Source organism: Neoarius graeffei, chromosome 7, assembly GCF_027579695.1.
Source record: "Neoarius graeffei isolate fNeoGra1 chromosome 7, fNeoGra1.pri, whole genome shotgun sequence".
In the NCBI taxonomy this organism is placed as follows: domain Eukaryota; kingdom Metazoa; phylum Chordata; class Actinopteri; order Siluriformes; family Ariidae; genus Neoarius; species Neoarius graeffei.
The window spans coordinates 67,702,187-67,729,705 of record NC_083575.1 but is presented as its reverse complement, the minus strand read 5'-3'; the positions used below and the strand labels follow the sequence as shown (position 1 = coordinate 67,729,705).

General features: G+C 41.5%; 2 protein-coding genes across 2 annotated transcripts; both read right to left on the bottom strand.

Annotated features, from left to right (window-relative positions):
* Positions 1-129: 129 nt before the first annotated feature.
* On the bottom strand, positions 130-9,432 carry myoz1a (myozenin 1a). The gene is made up of 6 exons (XM_060924825.1): positions 9,253-9,432; positions 7,067-7,163; positions 5,341-5,528; positions 4,964-5,231; positions 4,496-4,679; positions 130-1,159 (listed from the first exon to the last, which is right to left on the bottom strand). The coding sequence occupies exons 2-6, from the start codon at positions 7,152-7,154 to the stop codon at positions 925-927; spliced, it is 963 nt and encodes a 320-aa protein (XP_060780808.1). The 5' UTR covers positions 7,155-7,163; positions 9,253-9,432; the 3' UTR covers positions 130-924.
* A 1,707-nt stretch (positions 9,433-11,139) lies between these two features.
* On the bottom strand, positions 11,140-23,964 carry synpo2la (synaptopodin 2-like a). The gene is made up of 4 exons (XM_060926286.1): positions 23,702-23,964; positions 20,825-20,976; positions 18,821-19,527; positions 11,140-17,771 (listed from the first exon to the last, which is right to left on the bottom strand). The coding sequence occupies exons 1-4, from the start codon at positions 23,801-23,803 to the stop codon at positions 15,169-15,171; spliced, it is 3,564 nt and encodes a 1,187-aa protein (XP_060782269.1). The 5' UTR covers positions 23,804-23,964; the 3' UTR covers positions 11,140-15,168.
* Positions 23,965-27,519: the final 3,555 nt, after the last annotated feature.

Below are 27,519 nucleotides of genomic sequence, written 5' to 3'. Positions count from 1 at the left end.
TTTAAAATAATTAGAATAGGAAATGCAACCCCAGCATATAACATGTCTATTTTTCCACTCATTTGCTGTTAAGCTTATGAAAATCTCAGCCTGTGACAGAAGGAACAGAAAAAGACAAAGTGGCAATCATCAGCTATCAAATATTTATTAAGTAGGGGTGTTGTTAAACTTTTATAATTCATTATATCAACATGCGAAACAACAGTAGGGAAACATGTTGCATACTCCATCATCATCATCATCATCATCATCATCATCATCATCATCATCATGCCAAGATGTCTTTCACTTAATTCAATAAATTCAAAAGTAAATTTTAAGTAAATACTTTCTTAAAGTTCCAGTGAAGATCAAGTGCTAACTTTCCGAACAACATTTTAGTAGTGGATGTTCTGTACTAGAGTTCTTAAGTGATAATTTGGCCACTGACTTGTCCACACATAAATCTCATTTGAGCACATGTGCATAGCAGGATTTTGTATGTAAAAGGCAAAGACGGACAAGAAATAGAGTTCAAATTAGTACATTAAGACTCTAGGACTCAGTTTGTTTGTAGCCATAATAATTTTGTTGGCTGTTTGGACATTTTCCTTACTTACACATAAATTGTCAATCTCACAACCACGTATCCCACTTTGAACAGTGGATGGATCTGGACACATGGATCGGGACTGATTTCACACACAGTGATCCACTGATCTTGAAGCACATGTTGAAGATATATTGTGTTGAAATGACACATATGGAAGCACTGTGTGTGTTTGTGAGAGAGAGAAAAAGTGACGGACAGAGAAAGAAAGAAAGAAAGAAAGAAAGAAAGAAAGAAAGAAAGAAAGAAAGAATAGGTGGTTTAGAGGAAATGCGAAGCAGGGCTGGGGAAGTGAATATCAAGTGAGCTTTCTGAAGGACTAAGATGTTTACTCCTCACAGCTCATCAGTCTCCCCATCAAATGGCATGGTATCAATGTGCAGGTGGATGGTGCTTGTGTCTCCGCTGCCCACCCAGCCGATGGGAGTGCGGTTAAAGGAGGGTCTTGAATGTATGTCATGGTGGTACACCACTGCAGGCTCCGACTCCTCTGCTGCTGCCTCGATATCCGGCAGCTGGAAGGTCATCAGCTGACAAGCTTTCTCAAAGCCCCCATAGGGCAAAGCCGTCCTAAAGGGGGAGAAAGGGTGAGCTGGTTTGTGTTTGCCCGAAACACACACATTTTTTACATTCACTTTTATTACCACGTCGCTGTTTCTCCGGACCATAAAATGTCACAATGTCGTTACTGTGCAAAGGCATACTGAAGGTTACAGGTGCAGAAGGCAATCCGATCTAGCATTTACATGGTTAATATTTTCTCATCAAACAGATTATCAGAGGTCTACACCACCTCTTTTAAATGAATTACACTCTCAATCTGAAAGGGGTATTTCATTCCAAATGAGCTTGAATACAATTATCAACTGATTATTTGGGTCCATGTATGATAGAAATATATGTTTGGCATGTTTGAAACTGGAACAGGCTGTTCTGATTGCTACTTGTTTTGGTTCGTTAAATCCTTGAGCTTTATCTTCGCTCGCACATTCTGCTCTCTGCTTAATGAAGGTTATGTTGACCAGTAATATCTTTATTCTTTTCATAAGACTATGATCCTGACGGGTGATGTAATGGTACATAATGTCTCCCTTCTTTCATCAAGGAGTCTAAACCAGTGATGTAATTCTTCATCAGCCACACAGACAACTCAGCTTCTTAAATCATCATCATTCAATCACATAGCTACAGCCCACTCTTGAATGTGAATATATACTCATGTTTGTCCTACAATAACCTGAGAAACATCTCTGAGCAGCTGTGACTGTATCAGTGACTGTCTGCTCCCGGATCGATCTGTGAGGTAGAATCTCTTAGATGGCAGAGGTCGACGTTCCTAGAGCATACTTTGTCAATTCGACTTCCTTTGGTACAGACGGATCAAAAACTAACAATGTAAATGTAGCTAATGTGATGCTACCTTCAAATGAGGTTAAGTTGTGACCATTTTTTAAATAGTTCTTAGTATGCAGGACTTTGTGAAAGTTCAGTTTGCGTCCATGCTAAATGTAATTCCAGTGAAATTTGACTCAAGAAATTATTTTCTTAAGAATTTACCAACACTGAGGGAAATGATAATAAACTGTACAGCTCTGTCTTGTTTCTACTGCTAGAGTTAGTGGGGTTTCTTTTCTTCTCCAACTGACTTAACCTCCCTGTGTTAGCTAGCTAATTAGTTCACCTCGGTCATTAACTAGCCTTCACATTTCCCACAAACATAGAGCTGTGTCATTCACGAACAAGTTGACTCTTCACGCCAGCTCTTTTTTTTTTCTAAGATTTTTTTTGGGCTTTTTCACCTTTATTGGATAGGACAGTGTAGAGACAGGAAATGAGCGGGAGAGAGAGAGACGGGGAGGGATCAGGAAATGACCTCGGGTCGGAATCGAACCCGGGTCCCCGGATTTATGGTATGGCACCTTATCCGCCTGAGCCACGACGCCCCCCCACACCAGCTCTTTAAGGTGAACTTTGGGAGCTGAATCCCATTTCTGAAGAGATTTCTCTTTTTTAAATCAAGACAAGAAAAATTGCTGCTGTGACACCCAAACTGAAAATTTCTCAGTATTCTGTACTCACAAATCTCCAGTGCTGTTAATCACATACAGAGAAATTATACAATACAGTGATTGAAAAGTATCCAGAGAAACCTAAGTTGTTTGGCACAGGATAATGATGTAGAGCCTGTTCTAGCGAAAATAATATAGATATTTTAAAGGTAGGATGCCTTTCAGATTTTTCAAGTTTAGGTCATAAAGAATTTTCCCGACACGCAATTATTTTTGTTTAGTGGACCGAAAGCTACTGCATTCAAATCACAGACTTCCAATTTTATTAGTTTTTTTTATTATTATTATTTTTTAAATAGAACAATTAATGAATTTAGGGCCATGTGGCCCTAAATTCTCTGGTATTTTTTCCTGTTTCACCATGACCCAATTCAAGATACTACGTCATGCATCACCTGGTGGGTGGGCTTTCCCCATTTGCGCAAGGCATTATGGGATACAAATTTGAAACAGGAGAGAAAAATGGAGGATGCAAATGAAACGTGAAAGACCGACTACAGTAACAGAAAGCAAGAAGAAAAGACGTTATGTTGCAAAGGAAAAGAAATGCAGCACTAAACTAATAAATATCAGCGGTCAGCTGTACGTTTAGTGACAGAATGATGTAACTGTCAGCGCACGGTCAAAGGTAAATCTGTAGATGGCAGTAATGCAACACTGTGGATGCCAGCTGCCATAAAACCCAAAAGAAGAAGAAGAAAGTAAACCTGCGCATGCAAACATGGACTTCCTCTGTCTGCTTGACTGCGCGAAGTGAGCGATTTCATGCACATTACTTGCTAGGGAATCCCGTCAAATTAAATAACTTCCCAGCCACAGAATGGCTTTTACCTGGGTTTTTTGAGATATTACAGAAATAAACATATATCACAATGACCAAATTTCAGAGGGAACTAAATTTCACTGATTTCATGAAATCGAAAGGCCGTCTAGCTTTAATGACGGAATGTAGCTTAGTCTATGAGAATATGTAATAATTTGCTGTTTCTACAGATTTAGGTTTTATAACAAATGCACCGCTGAGTATAATCCTAGTTTATTACTGACAAGGAGATTTTATTGAACAGTTTAAATTATCAGTTGGTAAAGACCAAAACTTTTGGCTGGTTTTGGGAGAAAAAAAGCTGAAAGAATTGGCTCTTATTGGTGGACTGAGCCGAATGTTCTCACTCCCTGGAAAAAAAAAAAAGCTGAAATTTCCATCACTAATATGTCTTTCCATGTCGAAAGCATTTGCGCTCACAGTAATCTTACAAGAAGTTAAATTCTCACAGACAATTTTTGTTTGTTGGCTTTCATATTAACGAAGAGCTCTAAACATACTCAACATTAACTATTTGTCAGGCATCATGACTTTCATTCATTCATCATCTATACTGCTTATCCTACTGAAGGTCATGGGTGATCCAAAGCCAATCCGTGCTGACATCAGGTGAGAGGCGGGTACACCCTGGACAGGTCGCCAATCTATTGTGGGGCTGACACAGAGAGACAGACAGTCATTCTCACTCACATTCACACCGATGGGCAATTTAGAGTAGCCAGTTGACCTAATCTGCATGTCTTTGGACTGTGGGAGGAAACCGGAACACCCTGAGGAAATACACACACACACAGGGAGAACACCCTAACTCCACACAGAAAGGACCCAGCTTACTAGCGGGTTCAAACCTGGGACCTGCTTGCTGTGAGAAAACAATGCTAACCACTGCACCACCGAGCTGCCCTCATCATGACTTGGTGAAAATCCCTACAAAATCTGTTTGAAAATATTGTTATTAGTGACAATTTTAAGAGCCTATCAGATAGTGTGAATAACAGATATGTAACATGGCACCTGTTAAAACACTTATATTTGGGCTGGTCTCCATGAACACAGGGTCCTGGCATGTATGGCTTCATAGTAGATATAAGTACTTCATTGCCCTTCATGGCCTTTTCCCAGGGTGATACATACGTCTTCACATACTCCTTTCTTTTCTTCTCTTTTGCTAAAGCAGTAGCCTGAGCACTTTCTGCGCCTGTGGGGATATTCAATCAGGTAAAAACAGAAGCTGTCAAAAGAAGGCAGATTACTGCCCCAGATGATAAATACTGTAAAGCAGAATTTTGAAGCAACTGGAATTGATTGTTTTCTCAACTGAATCAAGTGATCAGTAAAGAATGCGTTGTGGCCGTAGGCAGGTCACATTAACGTTGCTTACATTATTCAGACAGAACCTGTAGCTATATATTGGGAGTGGAAATGAAGTGAGTATAACTGATCTGGCTGGTGTATGGAGGCCACATCTGCTCTACTACTCACTCTGTGAGCCATCAGCTGATGACTCGGCACTCTTGCTTGCCCCTGCACCCACTCCGCCAGCTGTTCCTCCTGCACCACTTCCTGCCCCTGTACCCCGGCTTCCTGGTTTGGGAGGAGGCACAGGTGCATGCCCACCTCCACCAACTATCTGTCCACCAACTATCTGTCCACCAACAAGACGTCCACCAACAAGACGTCCACCAACAAGACGTCCACCAACATCTACCATTTGTCCCCCAATGCCAGGGACAAACTTCTGGAAATTATCCTGGGAGAAGAGATCACAATGTAAAGGGTAATGTAATGAAATGTAAAGGGGGTACAAATAAACACACTTGGTACATAATGTGTATTCTGTGGAACATGATTGTTCTCACCATAGAGTCACTGTTGAAAACGTCAGGGTTATTTTCGTAGATGAACTTCTCCACACGGAGCTGCCTCATTTTGAACATCTTGGAGCCCTTGTTTTTGAGCAGGGACAGCTCTTCCAGCATTATGTCTTTGGGTGTACTGATCTTTGTCCCCAAGTCAAACTCGGAGGCCTCAGGCTCTGACTCGTACTCTGAGGGTGCAGGGAGAAATGAGTAGGAGCATCTCACAATTCTTTGTCTAATCTTCATATTTTTAATATTGAGCATGCACTGTTTTCTAAAGTAATCAACATGGCCAATCATTGCAATTCAAGTTAGAGAAGCAGCTTTGGGACAACAGGTCGCTGATTCGATTCCCTGGACCAGCAGGAATGGCTGAAGTGCCCTTGAGCAAGGCACCTAACCCCCAACTGTTCCCCGGGCTGTTCTGGATATGTTGCATGTCGCTCTGGATAAGAGCGTCTGCTAATTGGCTGTCGTCGTCATAACCTGGAACCACTCTGTGATCAGCTGATTATTTGTATAACTATTTGTATTCCTGTCACATTCAGCAAATTCACATGATGTGCTTAAAGTCATGCTTTTTCATACATTTGATCTTGTTTGTTTCCTTATTTGCCCTGTATACGAACTTTCCTGGAAAAGCATCGACCAGAATTCAATGTCATTCAAAGGAAACAACATGATATGTTGCTAGCAAAGCAGGACGTTCCAGTTTTTAGACCAATTTACATATCACTGATCTAAAAACTGGTTCATCCATGATGAAACTGCAGATTAGGATCGGAAACTGAAAGCAGTAATCTACTGTAATCGATCTACTGATTCATCAGGCATTTCATATGTAACATTTCATCACCTAAAAATGATTTCGCTGCAGTAGAAACACAAAACAGGCACCTAATGCATAATGAAACACTGAAAAAAAAATGCTTCGATGAAAAGGTAATCCCATGTGCACTTTTCTTCTCTGCATTCATAAAAGGAATATATTGCAGCAAGGTAGAGAAAGGGAAAAAGAAACATGTTTATCTTAATTTCCTAGTGGAGCTTGTTTAAAGTATTTTCAGCAAGAGTAAAGCCCCTGTGTGGATCTGAGAGGCACTTCTGTGGTAAGTAGAAAGACAGCTGCCATTTCTGATGTGGGCAAAGTGTTTGCGTGTTAATCTTTGCCTCATTAGGACATACATATGGTATAGCCATCCAGATCCGCAATGATTAGCCCTGAAACCTTGCATGTCCCACAAACTAACATTATTATAAATGCATCTTTTTTTTTTTTTTTGTCTCCCAGTTTGACCTGAATGTTTAGTCATGGAGAGACTCACTGTCTGACTGACCACGGAATCAAAGGCCCTGTGGTTAAATACATTCTGTGCGTTGGGCTCTGTTGGTAATCTCTCCCTTCGTTCACCATATCGGCTCTCACAGTGAGTATTTCACAGATGAGGTGAGCTGAACAAACATGAAAAACATTTCAAAGGAATACCACATGAAAGAGTCTGTTCACCGACCTCAGTGTTACTCGCTGTAGATTCAAATCAAGAACACACCGTTAATATTCATGATGAGTGTTAATACTTTCCCAAATATTTTGCAAGCTCTAGACTATGAGAAATTACATTTGAAATAATATGTGGTCTCATTGCATGAATCTTTAGCAGCTTTACGCATGTGCATGTTTCTCAGAGCGCATGACAGTCAGAGATGATGCCTCTTGGAGCCTCACCATTCTGAGTGATATGTGACAGGTCAGTGATGATTTTAGCAGTTCTTTTCCTCTTGTTGGGAGGGGCAGGTGTTCCAGCGAGAGGCATGACTCCAAACTGAGGAAACAGACCAAATGAAAGGGGTAAGATCGAATGTAATTGTTAAGCAGGCGATTCTCAGTTTAATGTTTAATAAAATTGTCTTAGGAGTTGATCATTGGTAATTGTTTCCTTTAATTTGCTATTTGATATTGTGGAATTAGGAGTGTTTTATACGGTATGACGCAATAATCATGCACTATCAGCTTGTGAAACCTAAGTCAGTATAAGAATTGATGAAAGCACCAGGCTTTAGCTTACACCAATCTACACTCACCAGCCACTTTATTAAGAACACCCATACACCTGCTGTTTCATGCAGTTATCTAATCAGCCGATCCCTTGACAGCAGCACAATGCATAAACTCATGCAGATACAAATCAAGAACAAAAAAAAAAACACTGAGTGAGCGGCAGTTCTGTGGGTGGAAACAAACGCCTTGTTGATAAGGGAGGTCAGATTGGTTCAAGCTGCCAGGAAGGATATAGTAACGCATATAATCACTCTTTACACCCGTGGTGTAAAGAAAAGCATCTCCGCATGCAACAGCAGAAGACCACATTGGGTTCCACTCCTGCAGCCAAGAACAGGAATCTTAGAATCAAGAACAAGTTCCTATTAAAGTGGCCGGTGAGTTTATATGCCTAAAGTGAAAATCCATGCACTGCAAAAAAATTGAAAACTGAATTTGAGAAAATTACTTAATACTAGTGAAATTATCTTGCTGCATGGACAGATATTTTAGAATAAGTTGGTTGCAATCTAGAACTAGGTTTAATAATTTCAGAATTGGTGTCTTGTATTCTTCTAATAGGAAATGCTAGATCATTTCAACTATTTTCAAGATATTTTCACTTGCTAAGATATTTTTTTGCAGTGTGTTACTATATCTCAGAAGAAGAAGAAGAGGCCTTTATTTGTCACATGCACACTCAAGCACAGTGAAATTCGTCTTCTGCATTTAACCCATCTGAAGCAGTGAACACACGCGTGCACACACAAGTGAGCAATGAGCACACACACATACCCAGAGCAGATTCCAACTAAAACTTAAATAGTGATAGAATAAAATGACTAAAAGTCTGATCAAGTTGATCTCAGCTTCTCTTCAAGTCTCATACAAGCAACCATAAGGGAAAAAAAAAAGAAGTTATTTCGTAGTTAATCAGGAGTGCTGCGTTCGTGGTATTACTGCAGCAGTGCAGAGTATTGGACACACGTCATGTCTGTGTAGATGACCTCACATTGCACAGATTCCACACTGAAGCCTGAGAAATGAAAACATATAACCTCCCACTGCATTCAGTTTGATTGGACTTTTTTGTGTAGAAGAGTAGAAGTCTCATAATATCTGCACCCACATGTTTATGGTTGTATACTGGGAGTCTTGTCTTGCATCTTATGCAATACCTATATGTATATATCTCTCTCTATATATATATATGTTTTAAAATCAGATAACATTTTAAAGTCATGTAACATACAGTATCTCTGCCACCTCAAGACTCTGCTAATAGCAAACATTGCTGTCTGTAATTCTATCTACTCCAGCTATTTTTAAACGCCATTTTGAAGACCTTTTAGCAGCGAGTGGTGGCATCACGGACGTGACGACGGGCTTCACTCTCTCACAAACTCAAATGCAAAAATACTGATCTAATTTCATGGAAGTGGCAAATTCTGATATAAAAGATGGGCAAATGTGTTGGAGTCTAAGCTGGGGGGATATGGAAAAGCGCTTGGTGTTCTTGTAAAACACTGCCAAACTGTGCATCACACGGATCAAGTTGCCCCAGCTGGATATTCCAGGCTTTACACTCCATATAAAATCAACAGCCGGGCAATGTAGAGGGCAGCTCAGCACATTCCCTCTCTCACTGCCTATGTCTTTAAACATGGAACCAATATCTGATATGAATCCTTTCCTAAGCTTGGCAGTGAAAACTTTATAAAAGCATACATATTGAATATTGCATGGCTGTCTCTAATCACGATACTCTTTCACAAGGAATACTATGGGTTTTATGGTTTAATATAATCTTTGCAGCCAATTAACTATTCAATGGCGCATGCAAAGGCAGAGTCCACACGCTGTGATCCACTCACCCGGGTTTTAAACTCCTATACAGAAGTGGTCTCAAGAGGAAGAGGCAAAACTTCTGGTTCAATCAAAAGTGTATAAATCCCAGGGTGTCGCTGACCTGTGGCTGGACCAAGATCCTGGGGAGTGCAAAACCCTGTCAGGACTTGGATAGCAAATCGTAGAGGGGGGAGGAAGATGTGGAGGGTATGACAGAGTAGGGGATGGAGGGGGGTCTCAGGCTGCAAACGTTGATGGTCATATCAAGAGGCTAATATCTTTCTTGCAGATGCTTCATGCTCTAAATATAGCAGGAGAGAGAGGGAGAGAGAGAGGGGGGGAGTGTTATCAAATAGTCTGAGGGAGCAAGGGCTGCTCCAAATATTGAGGGTGGCTGTAGATTTGTCCTGTTTCCTCCTGCATTAATTAGCTTCTTTCCTTGGAAAGATTTTCACCTTTTCACACCCATACAGCAGGCCTGTGACCTGTGACCACATGTTCTCTAAATATCTTGGTAGTAATTTTGTTTGTCTGCATTTCTAACTGCCCATTACGCCATTATTCACAGTCACATCATCAGTCAAGACAAATCTGTCTTATTGTCATTTATTTATATAACTCATATACACTGGTACAAAATGATGTTTCTTCAGGACTATGGCACAAGATGCAACAACGCAGAATCACAGTACACAGAACTACATACTACATGAAGTAGAAATACAATGCCAGTTTGAGGCAAGTCGTGCAAAAATGTACAGTAAATCCACAGGATAATGCAGGACACAAAATTAAACAACGATACTGTATGGAAGAAGCCAGTGAAAATAAATTGCCTGTAAATTGATAGAGTAGGATGTGACCTACATCTTTAATTCTGCCACTGTGAAGCTGAGAGAAAGCAGCAATAACAGAGTTAACCTAGTGTAGAACTATTCTTTATTTAGAAATTCAGAAAGTGATATGACCAGAATCAAATATAACCACATTGGTTTAAAAAAAAAAAGGGAAAGCTGAAAAAGTCGATGAACACTGACAGCCCTAAATATCGGATGAGAATGATGCCAGTTTATGCTTCAGCGTTGAACTGTGAACAGCACTATGTATTGTGCTGACCATCGGCCATACATAAAGAGCTTTAGTTTGAATACAAATAAACTTTATTTTGCAGATACTGCAATTCCACCAGGTTACCATGAGGTTTTAGGAGGTTAAAATAAAACTAGGCTCATTTCAGAGAGATGCAACATTTGAACTGGATATACAGTATTTGGTAATTTACTCTATGATCTATGAAATGGGGGCGGCACGGTGGTGTAGTGGTTAGCGCTGTCACCTCACAGCAAGAAGGTCCTGGGTTCGAGCCCTGGGGCTGGTGAGGGCCTTTCTGTGCGGAGTTTGCATGTTCTCCCCGTGTCCGCGTGGGTTTCCTCCGGGTGCTCCGGTTTCCCCCACAGTCCAAAGACATGCAGGTTAGGTTAACTGGTGACTCTAAATTGACCGTAGGTGTGAATGTGAGTGTGAATGGTTGTCTGTGTCTATGTGTCAGCCCTGTGATGACCTGGCGACTTGTCCAGGGTGTACCCCGCCTTTCGCCCGTAGTCAGCTGGGATAGGCTCCAGCTTGCCTGCGACCCTGTAGAAGGATAAAGCGGCTAGAGATAATGAGATGAGATGAGATCTATGAAATGGTGGATTTTCCCCTCAAAATCAGAAAGAACTATTTTTATGTCTTCAGTGTATCAGGCCAGTTTGGTTGTCCATGATCAGTAGACAAACGGGGAAAGGTCTCCTCCAGGTGGTCACTCAGGGTAGTTATCTAATGTGCAAATTTTGCTGGAGTGAACAGTAATACCAAAGCTCGACTAAGGGGCAGTGTGTGGTAACAAATCAGAGTCACTGAGATGGGTTCAAGTTCTTTTTTATTTCTTGAAAAATACATATTTTCATCAAAAGTCATTTAGTCCACTATCACTGCAACATATATACCTATGCACACACCCAATTACCCGAGAGTCTACTTATCAAATGTTATAGCACATAAAGACAATCTGATGACTCACCACAGTCTACTACAATTCATTTAACTGAACATTCATGAATCTGACAAATGTAAATGAAAATGTGCAATTATTACTATAAAGCTTTACATGCATAGTTTACAGAATAGTGCATAAATCAGTAGAGGCAGTAAATAAACTCAAGCTCATTGTGTAACATGTTCAACACTAATTTGGGGTATAGTAAGTAAGTCTACTGAAGGTTTAAATATGCTTTGAGGAAAAATAATGCTTAACCATAGTACCTCATCATTTATTTCATTCTCTCAGCACCTCATACATTCAGTATGATACTATACGGTCATGAGTTCCTGTACTACTTGCTACTTTTTCCTTCTTGCTGCCTTGATAAGCTTCACAATTCATCTCGGCTTTCTGCTTTCCTTCGTCTCTCATCGGTGGCTTTGAGCTCACACTCGTATCACTTTAAGTTACAATCACCTAGCTGGGAATTTAGATTTCTATGACTGGCAATAAGAACCTGATGTCTAATTCCAGTGATATAATTAATACTTATTCAAAAGTCCTGTAAAGTGGTCACGAAACAGACCTGGTGTGACTACTTATATAAGAACACAGAACTACAGTAGTTTAAAGCCTCGGCCTTCAAACCCATGCTTTGGACTGTCTTGCCCACATAACCTTTAACACTTGCTAACTTGAGCTCTTGTTAAATAGATTAATTAAATAAATGTTATTTGTTCATTAGAATGTGAGTGAGACATAAGTGCCAGAGCCCATTTGGATGATGCTGGTTTGCTGTTTACGTTGCTCCTACAAATAGGCTGTGACACTCATGCACCTGTTCCTTCCAGGGTCTGCCAGGACAGATATAATTTCTGATTGGTTTATGAGAACCAGGGATCCAGCTTACCTTATTCCTTTAGCCAGCGCCTTGCAGTCCCATTTCATTTTCAAACATTAATAAAGCTTATAGGTCCCAGTACAAAGACCTAACAGATACAAGTTTACAGTCAATTCCAGAATTTTTGGCACCGTTCATGATAATTAGCAAAAATGAATATATAAAATGAGTAAAGTTCACAGTGAGGGATATTTTTAGGTTTAACATATGAGTATGCTATATAGTTCCAACACTGGACCACTAACTATATAGTAAAACAGCCTGAAAGCATCAGTGATCCACTACCGTATTTTATAGTGGGCATCAGGGCTTTTCATTGTTTGTGGTCCCACTTCTTCTGTTAATAACTGTGCCAAGTTTTAGAGAAAGGTAAGCATGTTCTCCAAATGTTAGTAGAAAATGTAAATAATAGCATAAAATATAAATTTATATGTTAGTAGTTCACCCATTCTATTGAAGGGTGCCAATAATAATAGATTTGACTGTGAGTAGCTTTTATAATCTGTAGTTTAAAACAGTATCTTCAAACATCTCAAATCCCAATAATATTTCTTTATGGTCAGTTCTATCAATCTCCACTGTGGTGTTCCTTTTACATTAAATGCATAATTCTTCTAAGACTCTTCGTGAGGTGTTCTTCTGTTTCCCTAATAAGCTTTCTCTGCTCTGCTCAAAACACTACTGACATTTCTGAGAGATTATCTTACATGAGCTACAGTGCTGAGCACATCTCCATTACTGAGATGCATTTTGAAAGTCTAAAAACACTGATGGAGTGGCTTGGATATAGCCAGCTTTATAGGTACTATGGTGAGGACCTTGATGTTTGGTACCTGAGTGCCAAAAAATGATGATAATTAAATATAGCATTGTGTACATACTGTATGATGGTACAGTAAATTCAGTATCAGGCTATCATGCTGAATACTCAAATGTAATTACTTTTCAAAAGTCTTGTTCATTACAAAATTTACTATAAGGCCAAAGGTCTGTAGACACCTGACTATCACACCCATATGTGCTTGTTGAACATCCGATTACAGATTTAGTCCCCACTTTGCTGTTATAATAACCTCCACTCTTCTGGGAAGTCTTTCCATCAGATTTTGGAGCCTGAATGTGGGGATTTGCCCATTCAGCCACAAGAGCATTAGTGAGGTCAGGCAGTAATGTTGAGCAAGATGGCCTGGGGCACAGTCTTTTTTTTTTTTTTTTTTTGCCAGAATTACAGTTAGGTCCATATATATTTGGACACTGACACAAATTTTGATTTTTTTACCTGTTTACTGAAACATATTCAAGTTATAGTTATATAATGTACATGGACATAAAGTCCAGACTTTCAGCTTTCATTTGAGGTATCCACGTTAAAATTGGATGAAGGGTTTAGGAGTTTCAGCTCCTTAACATGTGCCACCCTGTTTTTAAAGGGACCAAAAGTAATTGGACAATTGACTCAAAGGCTATTTTATGGGCAGGTGTGGGCAATTCCTTTGTTATGTCATTCTCAATTAAGCAGATAAAAGGCCTGGAGTTGATTTGAGGTATGGCGCTTGCATTTGGAAGATTTTGCTGTGAAGAAAACATGCGGTCAAAGGAGCTCTCCATGCAGGTGAAACAAGCCATCCTTAAGCTGCGAAAACAGAAAAAAACATCCGAGAAATTGCTACAATATTAGGAGTGGCAAAATCTACAGTTTGGTACATCCTGAGAAAGAAAGAAAGCACTGGTGAACTCATCAATGCAAAAAGACCTGGACGCCCACAGAAGACAACAGTGGTGGACGATCGCAGAATAATTTCCATGGTGAAGAGAAACCCCTTCACAACAGCCAACCAAGTGAACAACACTCTCCAGGAGGTAGGCGTATCCATATCCAAATCTACCATAAAGAGAAGACTGTATGAAAGTAAATACAGAGGGTTCACTGCACGGTGCAAGCTACTCATAAGCCTCAAGAATAAAAAGACTAGATTGGACTTTGCTAAAAAATATCCAAAAAAGCCAGCACAGTTCTGGAAGAACGTTCTTTGGACAGATGAAACCAAGATCAACCTCTACCAGAATGATGGAAAGAAAAAAGTATGGCGAAGGCATGGTACAGCTCATGATCCAAAGCATACCACATCTGTAAAACACGGCGGAGACAGTGTGATGGCTTGGGCATGCATGGCTGCCAGTGGCACTGGGTCACTAGTGTTTATTGATGATGTGACACAGGACAGAAGCAGCCGGATGAATTCTGAGGTATTCAGAGACATACTGTGTGCTCAAATCCAGCCAAATGCAGCCAAACTGATTGGTCGGTGTTTCATAATACAGATGGACAATGACCCAAAACATAAAGCCAAAGCAACCCAGGAGTTTATTAAAGCAAAGAAGTGGAATATTCTTGAATGGCCAAGTCAGTCACCTGACCTCAACCCAAATGAGCATGCATTTCACTTGTTAAAGACTAAACTTCAGACAGAAAGGCCCACAAACAAACAGCAACTGAAAACCGCTGCAGTAAAGGCCTGGCAGAGCATTAAAAAGGAGGAAACACAGAGTCTGGTGATGTCCATGAGTTCAAGACTTCAGGCAGTCATTCCCAACAAAGGGTTTCCAACCAAGTATTAGAAATGAACATTTTATTTACAATTATTTAATTTGTCCAGTTTCTTTTGAGCCCCTGAAATGAAGGGATTGTGTTTAAAAAATGCTTTAGTTCCTCACATTTTTATGTAATCATTTTGTTCAACCCACTGAATTAAAGCTGAAAGTCTGAACTTCAACTGCATCTGAATTATTTTGTTCAAAATTCATTGTGGTAATGTACAGAACCAAAATTAGAAAAATGTTGTCTCTGTCCAAATATTTATGGACCTAACTGTATTAAAGGATTGTTTGTTTCATATTATTCCAAATAAACCAGCACAATTGTTGTTAGTCTCCTTTTCCCAGTATCTATATCTGAATTGTTTTGTATAAATGATGATAAGCATTGAACTCATCCTTTCTTTAGTGTTGCACTCATTTCTACAGAGCTCCAGGCCTCCAAACATGAGGCTGTATGCCCACCCGTGTAGCAATAAAGCGTGGCCTGGGTGCCTGGATTGTAGGTTTCTGGGGGACTGGTGGCAGGGAACTAAGCTCAGGAGCACTCTTGAACTGTTTGGTAGCTTGGAGACCATGGCAACTTAGGCTTGACATGCTGGATAGAGAAGCTGGGGGTGAGTATGGAGTAGGAAGAAATATGGGAGTGGCAGAGATTTTAGGGAGTTCTGGCAACCCTGGAGCTCGTGCAGACATGGTTGGATTTACAGGTACAGGCTGAGGTGGAGGGGAAACAGGTGCTGGGGTAGGGGAGGTCATGTCAGAGTGGCACAAGGGTTCAGCCAGAGTGGTTTGTGCACGTGGAGCAATCACTGTGGGGCTTATCGTTGGAGCTGACATAGGAGTAGGAGTAGAGAAGCGTTTGATCTCATACACACGTGCTGCTTTCACGGGTACCTGCCTGGGTTGGCTTAAGGTGTGACCCACCTGTGGCTGCTTCTGGTAGGAGGAACCTAAAGACTGTGTGTTTGAGTCACCTCCAAACCTGAACATGGCTGAGTTGAGTTGATAAGGCTGTCGCCTCATGAAATCTATGACCCTGATACCTTCCTTCTGGATTCCATGACCACTCTTAGCCACCTTGGAGTTTTTTTCAGAACCCCTTCCCCCTCCACGCTGTAAACCCAGGGGACAAGAAGGGGACAGAAGAGGATTGTATCCAATGGGTGGGGGAGCACGGACATTTGGAGAGTACTTCCAGGGTGAAGGCTCACATGGATGGCTCACAGCCATAGTAGACTGGGGCTGTGTATATTGCTGATGCTGCAGCTGAGGGTGTGTTGGAGGAGAATCTATCACAAAGAGATCTCTGCGGTTCTTTCTTCGTGCAAATAGCTCAGCACCTTTACCCTCTGCCTGTGGAATCTGAGACATCTCTGAAATGATGCGTGGTTTAGGAGCCACTGGTGGTGCAATCCGTTCCCTCCTATCATTGACATTATATGAATCCTGAGTGATGGAGACAGGCTCTGTGTATCCTTGCTTGTGCCTCTCATCCCAATTCTGCACCATCGACAGCAGCTCAGGATTGGGTGAGTTTTTCTTGATCTCAAACACCTTGAACATTGGCTTATTGGCACTACGGCGGCGAGCATCCTGAAGGATGCCAGTTTTCCCACCAGCTACAGGAGCTCCCTCTGTGACTTTCTCTTGATACATTACAGGAGCTAGAGGAGTCATTGAGCTAACAGGATTTGCAGGAACTGCAAAAGTCATGGGGGCAACAGACATCATTGGAGACTCAGGGGCAGTGGACTGAGAGGATGCAGTCAAGGTTATGGAAGTGGGATCTGTGAGACCAGCAGGAAGAGTAGCTGTAGTGACGCTGGCAGGAACAGAGGAATCAGAGACTACAGTCTGTGCAATAGAAGGTTGACTATTCTCCATCGACGAGGGAGGATGTGGAGTAAGTGAAGCTACAGGGTCTGGTATAGCAGAATATGTGAGAGGCTCAGTGGGCACAGGGACTAATGTGGAAGACATCTCAGCAGGAACAATAACACTCATCTGGCTCACTGTGAAACTGGTAGAAGGTACATCTATAACCTTCTCATCAGATGGTATTGAGAAAGGAGTAGCCACCACTGCCACTGAGACTGGTCTGGGAGTCTTTTTAGCAGTGTTAGGGTGAAACACGACGGGTGCTGTAGCTGCTCTGTGGCTGATGAAGCCGGGGGCAAATGGACGAGCTGTACGGTTCAACACTGAGCTAGCTGGCAACTCAGGCAGAGGAGCTGTTGGTGGAGGCATCTTAGCTAATGCAGCAGATATTGGTTGGTTTGTTACAGGCACCGTGGTTTGGATTGGTACTGTTATTCTGGCAGTATGCTCATTAACAGTGGAAGGAGTTACTTGAGGTGGGTATCCTGTGATTTGTGTCTTGATAGCACAAGCCTCATCTTGTATCATCAACTCTGGTGGTTTGGTGGGCTTTGGTGCAACTGGTGGTGGTTGGACACTGAGTTTCACTTGTTTTTTTACTTGTACAGACAAATTTGATGGTTGTGTTTGTATTTCTTCTGTTTGGATTTCAGGTTGGGATTGGCTCTGCATTAGACTCTGTTGTGCCTGAGCAATAGAAACCTTCTTGGCATGCTCCTGAGCTCTCTTCCTCTGCTGCTCAAACAGTTTTGCCCCCTTCCCTGTGGTGTCACTCAGGCCAGTGTTCAGAGAATCCTCTGCTTCATTTCCTTCCAGACCTCTAGATGCTGATCTCTTCTCCAGAATATCCAGGTAGTCACTGTCCCATGTGGGATCAGGTGCTGCACTGAACCCCTCCTCGTCTACCTCGGATTCACTTCCAAGGAACTGGCTGTCCTCCTCTTGAGAGTCTTGTTGCATGTCCTCATCCACACTACCATAACTTGTCAATGTGTACTTCTTGGAACGCTGGCGGCGTTTTTTGAACATCAGGACACCCTTGGAGTGGGGGTTAGGTGCATCAGTCAACAGAGAGGCAATGGTGCGACACTTTTTGCGGGCCTCCTTCACCTGCTTGTCTTGCAGTGTCTCACCACGATTCAGTTCTAAATGAGACAAAGCATCAGACATATTACAAGCTGTAACTTATACTTATCATGGATCTTGTTGTCACTGTGTCTCCATCAATATCTCAGTCTATTCAATAAGCACCAAGCAATGACTATGGAAAAAATATGTTTTGCAGGCCTGTGGTTTATCAAATTAACAAAAGAACAGTGACAATCTTTGAGTTTGCCCGTCATGATTAGGATTTGAATGATTTGGTGGTTAGCCAGAAATTGATTTTTTTTCCTTTTTTTGTTTCCTGAAACAGTCCTTCTGCAAATAGCCATGAGCATGAAGTGCTACATTTTCATATATAGTATTGGTGGCAGTGTCTAGTACATAATTTTATATATATATATATATATATATATATATATATATATATATATATATATATATATATATATATATATATAAAACTGATGATGATTGCTTGCTTACATGACTGCAGACATGTCTGTGTATTAGTATAAAGAAAATAAATATTGTGACACAATATTAAAAACAAAAAATAAATAAAACAGTGAATTGTTCATTTACATAAAATGATTGGAAGAAAGCAAACTCTAATCTAAAAAGAGAGATGCGATGGCAGTGTAAGAGTAGCAGAGGGAGAACTCTGCTCTTTGACACCAAAGAGCAGCTGGAGATGCTTTGGCTTGTCCTATCGAAGAAGTACTCTGGATATTCATCCACACAGCCACTGGACAAATATAGACTCTTGGCCTAGCTCAAAGACCTGGCTCTTTTCTCCTCAAGTGGTTCCATGCAACTTATCGCATTGTCATTTACAAAACATATTCTAAAGGCATACAGTGATATGAAATGTACAAACTACACAACAGAGGGCCAGTTGCTCTAGTGGTATTTTTGTATTGAACTAGATTGCAAGTCCCATCTGTATGTCCTTGCTAAGATGCTATAAATTGTCAATAAAGAGACCTGCTTCCGCCTCTCATCCATATCAGTTTTATGACTTTTGACGCAGAAGGATATTTTAAGGTCCTTTCGTATTACCAGTGATTAGTGCAATGTTTTAGATACTCACTGGCTTGTTTTGCTTTGTCCATGTAGGTCTTTGTGAGCTCTTCATCCACTGGTTTATTAACTGGCCCCACCATGGGCACCAACTGGCCATGGGAGCTCAGCTTCAGTGCCCCCTTTGCTCTCTCTGGAGACACTAGTGGTACATTAGCAGGCTCCTGGAACCCACTGTCCTCCTCCAATATCAGATCCTGAGAACTCTGCTCATCTGCACTCATGGATGAGGTCTCAGTTGAGGTCTGGGAGGACCAGGCTCCAGATGGAGGGAGCTGGTACACCACTTCTCGGCGAACCACACCAGGCAAGGTGCCCTCCTGGGATCCATGCCCCATCCTTGTGTAGCTCTGGACATCTGGTGCACTGTCATAGCCACTCATCTCAGAGGCTTCTCCCATTTCAGGAGAAGTGTAGCCTGCTTTTGCTGGGGTGTTACTGGGGCTGCGGCGCTTCGGCTTACGTTGGCGATCATGGGCTGCCACATCTGCATCACTGTCCGTCTCTGCATAGTAGGCCTCACTACCAAATGGGGAGGCGACACCACTGCGGACAGTCTGGGACATTGGTGAGCTGTAGTATGCTTGTCGAACACTAGACTGCTGAACTTTGGAGCTGGATGGAGATTTGGCCCTTAGGGCAGCGCGGTACTCTTTATCAATACGGGGAGAAGGAGCTCGGGCCACCAGAACCACTGACTGGAATCCAGCTGGTGCCCTGACACACATGTAAAGAGGGAAAACAGAGGAAGTAACAGCACAACACAACACCTGGAAACCTTTATATACAGTACCAGTCAAATGTTTGGACACATCTAATTCAATGGTTTTTCTTTATTTTTATTAATTAAAGACACTTCATATCTTCAAGTAATGATGGACTGTTGTTTTTCTTTACTTAGTTGACCGGTTCTTGACGTAATACGGATTACTACAGTTGTGGAATAGGGCTGTTTACTGTATTTTTATTATTTACTGTTGATCTCAAACACGTAAAAAGGCAAGAAATTGCAGTAATTAACTTTTGACGAGGCACACCTGTTAATTGAAAAGCATTCCAAGTGACTACCTCATGAAGCTGGTTAAGATAATGCCGATAATGTGCAAAGCGTCATCAAGGTAAACGCTGGCTACTTTGAAGAATCTAAAATATGAAACATATTCTGTTTTTTGTTTACCACATAGTTCCACACATGTTCCACATGTTATTTCATAGTTTTTGATGTCTTCAGTATGGTTCTACAATGTAGAAAATAGTCAAAATACAGAAAACCCTATGAGTCGGTGTGTCTGAATTTATGACTGGTACTGTACATAAAACTGCTTACTGTTAAAATGAATAGTGTCATAAATGTAATGGAAAAAGTTTACCTAACTAAAGTACATATTTTTGTATCACATGCCAAATGCCTTTTACACTACATAGCCAAATGTTTGTGGACACCTGACCATCACACCCATACATACTTTTGGAACATCCCATTCCAGATTTAGTCCCCCTTTGGTGTTATAATAACCTCCAGTCATCTGGGAAGGCTTTCCACTAGATTTTGGAGTGTGACTGTTGGAATTTATGCTCATTCAGCCACAAGAGCCTGAGTGAGGTCAGGCAGTGATGTTGGTGAGGAGGCCTGGGCTGCAGTTTACATTCCAATTCATCCCAAAAGTGTTCAGTGGGGTTGAGGTCAAGGCTCTGTGCATGCCATTCAAGTTCTTCCACTCCATCCTTGGCAAACCATGTCTTCATGGATACTGCTTTGTGCATAAGGTCATGGTCATGGGCAGGTTTTGGCCAGGTCCTTTAGTTCCAATGAAGGGAAGTTGTAATGCGACAACATACACAGACATCCAATACAATTGTGTGCATCCAGCTTTGTAGAAGATCGATGTATGGGTGTGATGTTCAGGTGTCCACAAACTTTTGGACATAGTGTATCTTGAAATAATATATAGCACTTCAGAAAAGGTTTTCTCTGAGCTTGTCAGTGACAGTCCCAGAAAATAGAAGGCTTTACCTCTTTACCCGAATGCGCAGTGATCCAGGGATGCTATCAATGAAGTTCATGGCCTGAGCATGGGACATAGGCTCACAAGAGCTCTCATTGATGGACACCAGCTCATCCCCTTCTCGCAGTCCTGCCCTGCATGCTTTGCTGCGCTTGCGCACCTATACCAGTACAGGGAGATAGCAGCCATAGACAGGACACCTGAATATTACAAATCAGCTTCCCTTGCTTTGGTGCTTGACTGATCAAATCTGTTCTTAGCAAAAAGGATGGCGTGGTATTGAAAACAGAATAAAATACAAGAGGTCACTATTACAGAGATACAGCCTGACACCCCCCTCCCCCCCAGCACTCTCTGAACACAAAACTAAGTAGTATATTTGAAGTTACTGACTGATGTTATACATAGCTCTTGCGTTTTATTGATGCGAAGATCATGTGTTTTATTGATGCTTCCTAATGCTAAGATCATGTGAAGGTGAGCTCTGTTTACGTTCACAGAGTTCATCTTAACAGTGACATTAAGTGGACTTTCATAAGCTACGACAATGAGACTTATGAAAAGTCATCTTAAAAACAATGGGAGATACAGACCTCCACCCATCCATTATCTGTAGCCGCTTTATCCTGTCCTACAGGGTCGCAGGCAAGCTGGAGCCTATCCCAGCTGACTACGGGCAAGAGGCGGGGTACACCCTGGACAAGTCGCCAGGTCATCACAGGGCTGACACAGACAACCATTCACACCTATGGTCAATTTAGAGTCACCAGTTAACCTAACCTACATGTCTTTGGACTGTGGGGGAAACCGGAGCACCCGGAGGAAACCCACGCGGACACGGGGAGAACATGCAAACTCCGCACAGAAAGGCCCTCGCAGGCCGCTGGGCTTGAACCCAGGACCTTCTTGCTGTGAGGCGACAGCGCTAACCACTACACCACCGTGCCGCCCGAGATACAGACCTACTTTCAGTTATTTACCTTCTTTGTTACTGATTTGTGTGTTGCAAACCTTGACACATTCAGCCCATTCAGGCAGTGTACACTCTGACTGTGCCACACACTGGGACATTAAAATACCAGTCAGAGAGGACGGACATTCCCTGCAGCTGCCATCATGAAAACTACGCTTCAGGTGATTCGGTCTGTTCTCATGTCATATTCCCAAATAAAACCATGAAGCATAAAGCCACTCATTTCTGCACTTTCTATCTGAGTAGATGATGCCTACTGTAATACATTAGAACGTCAATGATGAGTCGAAAAAAATACTCAAGCCTGACATTCAGACCTATAAACCAACTCCAGTCTCTCCTGAGTGTTTGCTCCTAACTGCAAGTGGGATATTAGTTTGTGATTTGATCTGATCCACTCAGGCTTTGCTTAGATTATGTTTCAATACACATAGTTTTCTAGAGAATAGCCTGTTTACAGGTGCTCTCTCTGTTCTGACTGAGGAGAAACACATGCAGATTGGTTAGTAACCCAAGTTATAGAAAACTTGACCATTCAGTGATTGGAAACACCCGCACAAGCAGAAAACATCACAAGGGACATCCTGAAGCCAGAGCCATGAATCAGAGCCAGGGATCGATTGCTCAGATGCAGTTTTTGGATTATGTATCGGCAGATATTGAAATACATCTGGTGTTGTATGATATTATAGATCTCTGCCAAGCATGATCTCTTCAGGATAAAAAGAGGATACGAAAAACATGCAGATCAAACAGTTCAAAACATTGACCAATTTGACAAGATTGAGTTAACAAGTAAATGCCCGTCTCGACCTTGGCTCTAAAACTTGGGTCAGTGTAGCATAATCAAGGGGTCTGTGTGTGTGTGTGTGTGTGTGTGTGTGTGTGTGTGTGTGTGTGTGTTTAACATTTAAAAAAAGTTTTTGTATTTATTAGCATGTTATGAGCCTGGTTCACCTGTGACTTGAATGATTTTAAAAAACTAAATGAAGTAGGTTTATAAGTAAACTCAACTTTGATAATGACAGTTTTAGCAAATGCTTTAACGAAAACGCTCTGTAATCCAGTAAACAATCAGAATATTATTGTAAACATAAATAATGGGTGTAATATTTCAATATCTTTGGAAATAAATCTGTATTAACAGCGTCAGCGAGCATTTTGTTGATAGTTAAAGGGCCGCACGGGCACAAAAAGCTTGTGAGCTCCTGCTCTAAAGACAAAAGTATCACTTTAATGGTCTTTAAAGAATGAAGAAACGCAGCCAAAGTGAGTTTTGTTTACGAAACAAATACCTTTCCTGACATTAAGAAGATACCCTTTGGGAAAGTTTCTTTGCATGGTGTTCTTGAACAGCCTAGAATAGACTGCTATCAAATCCAGTTCTGCATGGTCAACACAATTCTAACTGTGCGTGCATAGTACAGGAAATGAAATCCTGTACTCAGATAGGATGCCACTAAAATGGGTGAAAATGGATGGCTCTCAAATATCCCTGCAACGAGGATTGCTGCTTTAAAGTTTACAAAATGTTTTATTGCTTTGACGTGTTACAAATACTCCTTATTGATTAAAAGAGTAAAATGTATATTCTCATGTATAGATCAAAACAATTTTGAAGGCAAAATGTTCTGTATTTCAAAACTATATTAAAATGGAATGGAAATCATGAGTAATTTACTGTAGGACTGCCCTAATGTAGGAGATTAAAAGATCACAGTGCTTCATTGATTCCAGATAAGTCTTTCAGTCTTTCCTTTGGCCTCACATGGATTGTCCAAAGGATGAAGTTTAGGAATTGAAAACATAAGCACGAAGCATGACGTGCAAACAGACAAATAAAAACAGGTGTCTAAGGACATACTTTGCTGGGATCATAAATCATGCCAGGCCTCAGATGAGAGGCCCATACCTTGGCAACCTGCAGTGGTCTCTGGTGCTCCACTCCCCCCTGAAGTCTGAAGCCCCATGGCGCGCCACCGGAGAGCGTAATGATGATTTCCTCCACCACCATGCTGCTGTGATACCTCCTGGATTCAGGATGTAGGTCTATGGGAAGAGAGCACTCACTTCATCTTTACATGGTGCCCTTAGAGAAGAGCACTCACCCTACAGCTACAGTAATAGTCCTAAGACGACTTTCTGTTTGCCAACCTGAGTCACACAGTCACACTCAGGCCCTGCACTCATTCTCTGAACTGGAGCTTTGTGATGGGGCGGAGCGGTAAAGAGACGAGAAGGAGGGAAAGGGTTGCCACCAATGTCTGCTTACATGGTGGAATTCTCTGCTGCTGAAAGGGAGGGTCTACACTTGTCCTGTCAGTCAAGCCAGACTGATGACAGAGATGTGGGGAGGGGGTAAAACACGGGCACATTACGATACTAAAAATAGGATCCCCATCCCTAAATGTAATGGATGACAGACACATTAACCCAATATTACCACAAAATTGCTTTTTAAGAGGGAGAACTGCTTTTGCACTTTTAGCTCAAGCCCTAAATGTGTTTATTATTGTAGTTGTAAATACGGAAGATTTTGAGAGAATTTTGAAAGAGAAAGATGCGTTGAACACCTGAAAGGAATGTGTATGTATAATAATAATAATAATAATAATATTGGCTGCCTTTTTTACGTGGTATATCAGATATATTCCATTCAGCTAGACTTGTCTTCGACTCGTTCAATATCATGCTAGCTGAATGGAATATATCTGATATCCCACTCAACAGCGGCACGGTGGTGTAGTGGTTAGCGCTGTTGCCTCACAGCAAGAAGGTCCGGGTTCGAGCCCCGTGGCCGGCGAGGGCCTTTCTGTGTGGAGTTTGTGTGTTCTCCCTGTGTCCGTGTGGGTTTCCTGCGGGTGCTCCGGTTTCCCCCACAGTCCAAAGACATGCAGGTTAGGTTAACTGGTGACTCTAAATTGACCGTAGGTGTGAATGTGAGTGTGAATGGTTGTCTGTGTCTATGTGTCAGCCCTGTGATGACCTGGTGACTTGTCCAGGGTGTACCCCGCCTTTCGCCCGTAGTCAGCTGGGATAGGCTCCAGCTTGCCTGCGACCCTGTAGAACAGGATAAAGAGGCTAGAGATAATGAGATGAGATGAGATCCCACTCAACACTATCCAATTCTCCTTCTTTTGGCTGCTCCCAATTAGGGGTCGCCACAGTGGATCTTTCGTCTCCATTGCTCCCTGTCTTCTGCATCCTTCTCTACCACACCTGCCACTTTCATGTCCTCTCTCACCACATCCATGTATCTCCTCTTTGGCCTTCCTCGTTTTCATGTGCCTGGCAGCTCCATCCTCAACATTCTCCTTCCAACATGCTCTGCATCTCTTCTCAGGATGTGCCCATACCATCTCAGTCTCATCTCTCTTAGCTTAATTCCCAAGCTCTCCACATGTGCTGTCCCTCTGATGTGCTCGTTCCTTATCCTGTCCAACCTTGTCACTCCCATCGCAAACCTTAACATCCTCAACTCTGCCACCTCCAATATTGCCTCCTGTCTCACCCTACAGCAGATGTGTCCATATAATACTCAACGCCAGCCAATATTATTTCAGTATTTCACTTCGATGATGTCGCTCCCAGTGTTTTCCCACTGACTTGACGCACATTGTCAAACTGGTGAACCAGTTCAAAATTAAAATTATTTTGATTAACTTGCGTATTTTTTTATGTGGATGTGTCCATATAACACAAAGAACATTACACAGTGGCGCAAAGACATGAAGTTTATCTTCTCGTATTGAAAGATATATCACTCGTTCACTTCACTCACTTGTGAAACATACATTCACCACTTGAATTCATATCTTCACACAACCGTGTAATATCATATACAGTGGTGCTTGAAAGTTTGTGAACCCTTTAGAATTTTCTATATTTCTATATAAATATGACCTAAAACATCATCAGATTTTCACACAAGTCCTAAAAGTAGATAAAGAAAACCCAGTTAAACAAATGAGACAAAAATATTATACTTGCTCATTTATTTATTGAGGAAAATGATCCAATATTACATATCTGTGAGTGGCAAAAGTATGTGAACCTTTGCTTTCAGTATGTGGTGTGACCCCCTTGTGCAGCAATAACTGCAACTAAAAGTTTGCGGTAACTGTTGATCAGTCCTGCACACTGGCTTGGAGGAATTTTAGCCCATTCCTCTGTACAGAACAGCTTCAACTCTGGGATGTTGGTGGGGTTCCTCACATGAACTGCTCGCTTCAGGTCCTTCCACAACATTTTGATGGGATTAAGCTCAGGACTTTGACTTGGCCATTCCAAAACATTAACTTTATTCTTCTTTAACCATTCTTTGGTGGAACAACTTGTGTGCTTAGGGTCGTTGTCTTGCTGCATGAACCACCTTCTCTTGAGATTCAGTTCATGGACAGATGTCCTGACATTTTCCTTTAGAATTCGCTGGTATAATTCAGAATTCATTGTTCCATCAATGATGGCAAGATGTCCTGGCCCAGATGCAACAAAACAGGCCCAAACCATAGTATTACCATCACCATGTTTCACAGATGGGATAAGGTTCTTATGCTGGAATGCAGTGTTTTCCGTTCTCCAAACATAACGCTTCTCATTTAAATCAAAAATTTCTATTTTGGTCTCATCCATCCACAAAACATTTTTCCAATAGCCTTCTGGCTTGTCCACGTGATCTTTAGCAAACTGCAGACAAGCAGCAATGGTTTTTTGGAGAGCAGTGGCTTTCTCCTTGCAACCCTGCCATGCACACCATTGTTGTTCAGTGTTCTCCTGATGGTGGACTCATGAACATTAACATTAGCCAATGTGAGAGAGGCCTTCAGTTGCTTAGAAGTTACCCTGGGGTCCTTCATGACCTCGCAGATACACTTCCACAAACACACCTTGCTCTTGGAGTGATCTTTGTTGGTCGACCACTCCTGGGGAGGGTAACAATGGTCTTGAATTTCCTCCATTTGTACACAATCTGTCTGACTGTGGATTGGTGGAGTCCAAACTCTTTAGAGATGGTTTTGTAACCTTTTCCAGGCTGATGAGCATCAACAACGCTTTTTCTGAGGTCCTCCGAAATCTCCTTTGTTCGTGCCATGATACACTTCCACAAACATGTGTTGTGAAGATCAGACTTTGATAGATCCCTGTTCTTTAAATAAAACAGGGTGCCCACTCACACCTGATTGTCGTCCCATTGATTGAAAACACCTGACTCTAATTTCACCTTCAAATTAACTGCTAATCCTAGAGGTTCACATACTTTTGCCACTCATAGATATATAATATTGGATCATTTTCCTCAATAAATAAATGACCAAGTATAATATTTTCATCTCATTTGTTTAACTGGGTTCTCTTTATCTACTTTTAGGACTTGTGTGAAAATCTGATGATGTTTTAGGTCATATTTATGCAGAAATATAGAAAATTCTAAAGGGTTCACAAACTTTCAAGCACCACTGTACATACATACACACAGTACTATGCGAAAGTCTGAGGCACTCTATTTTTTTCATACAAACTTTTTATAGATTTCTATTTTAGGACTTCTACATTATCGAGTCAGTACAAAAACATTTTAGAATTCCAAACGTTCGTTTTCCAGCACAAAATTAAATGTTACAGAAACAATTGTTTGCATCTGAGCAGCATGTTACATAAGTGACCACTTTTCAGATTAAAAAAGAAAACATAATGAAGGCTGCTGGGTTTTGCTGCAAAATTAAAGTGCCA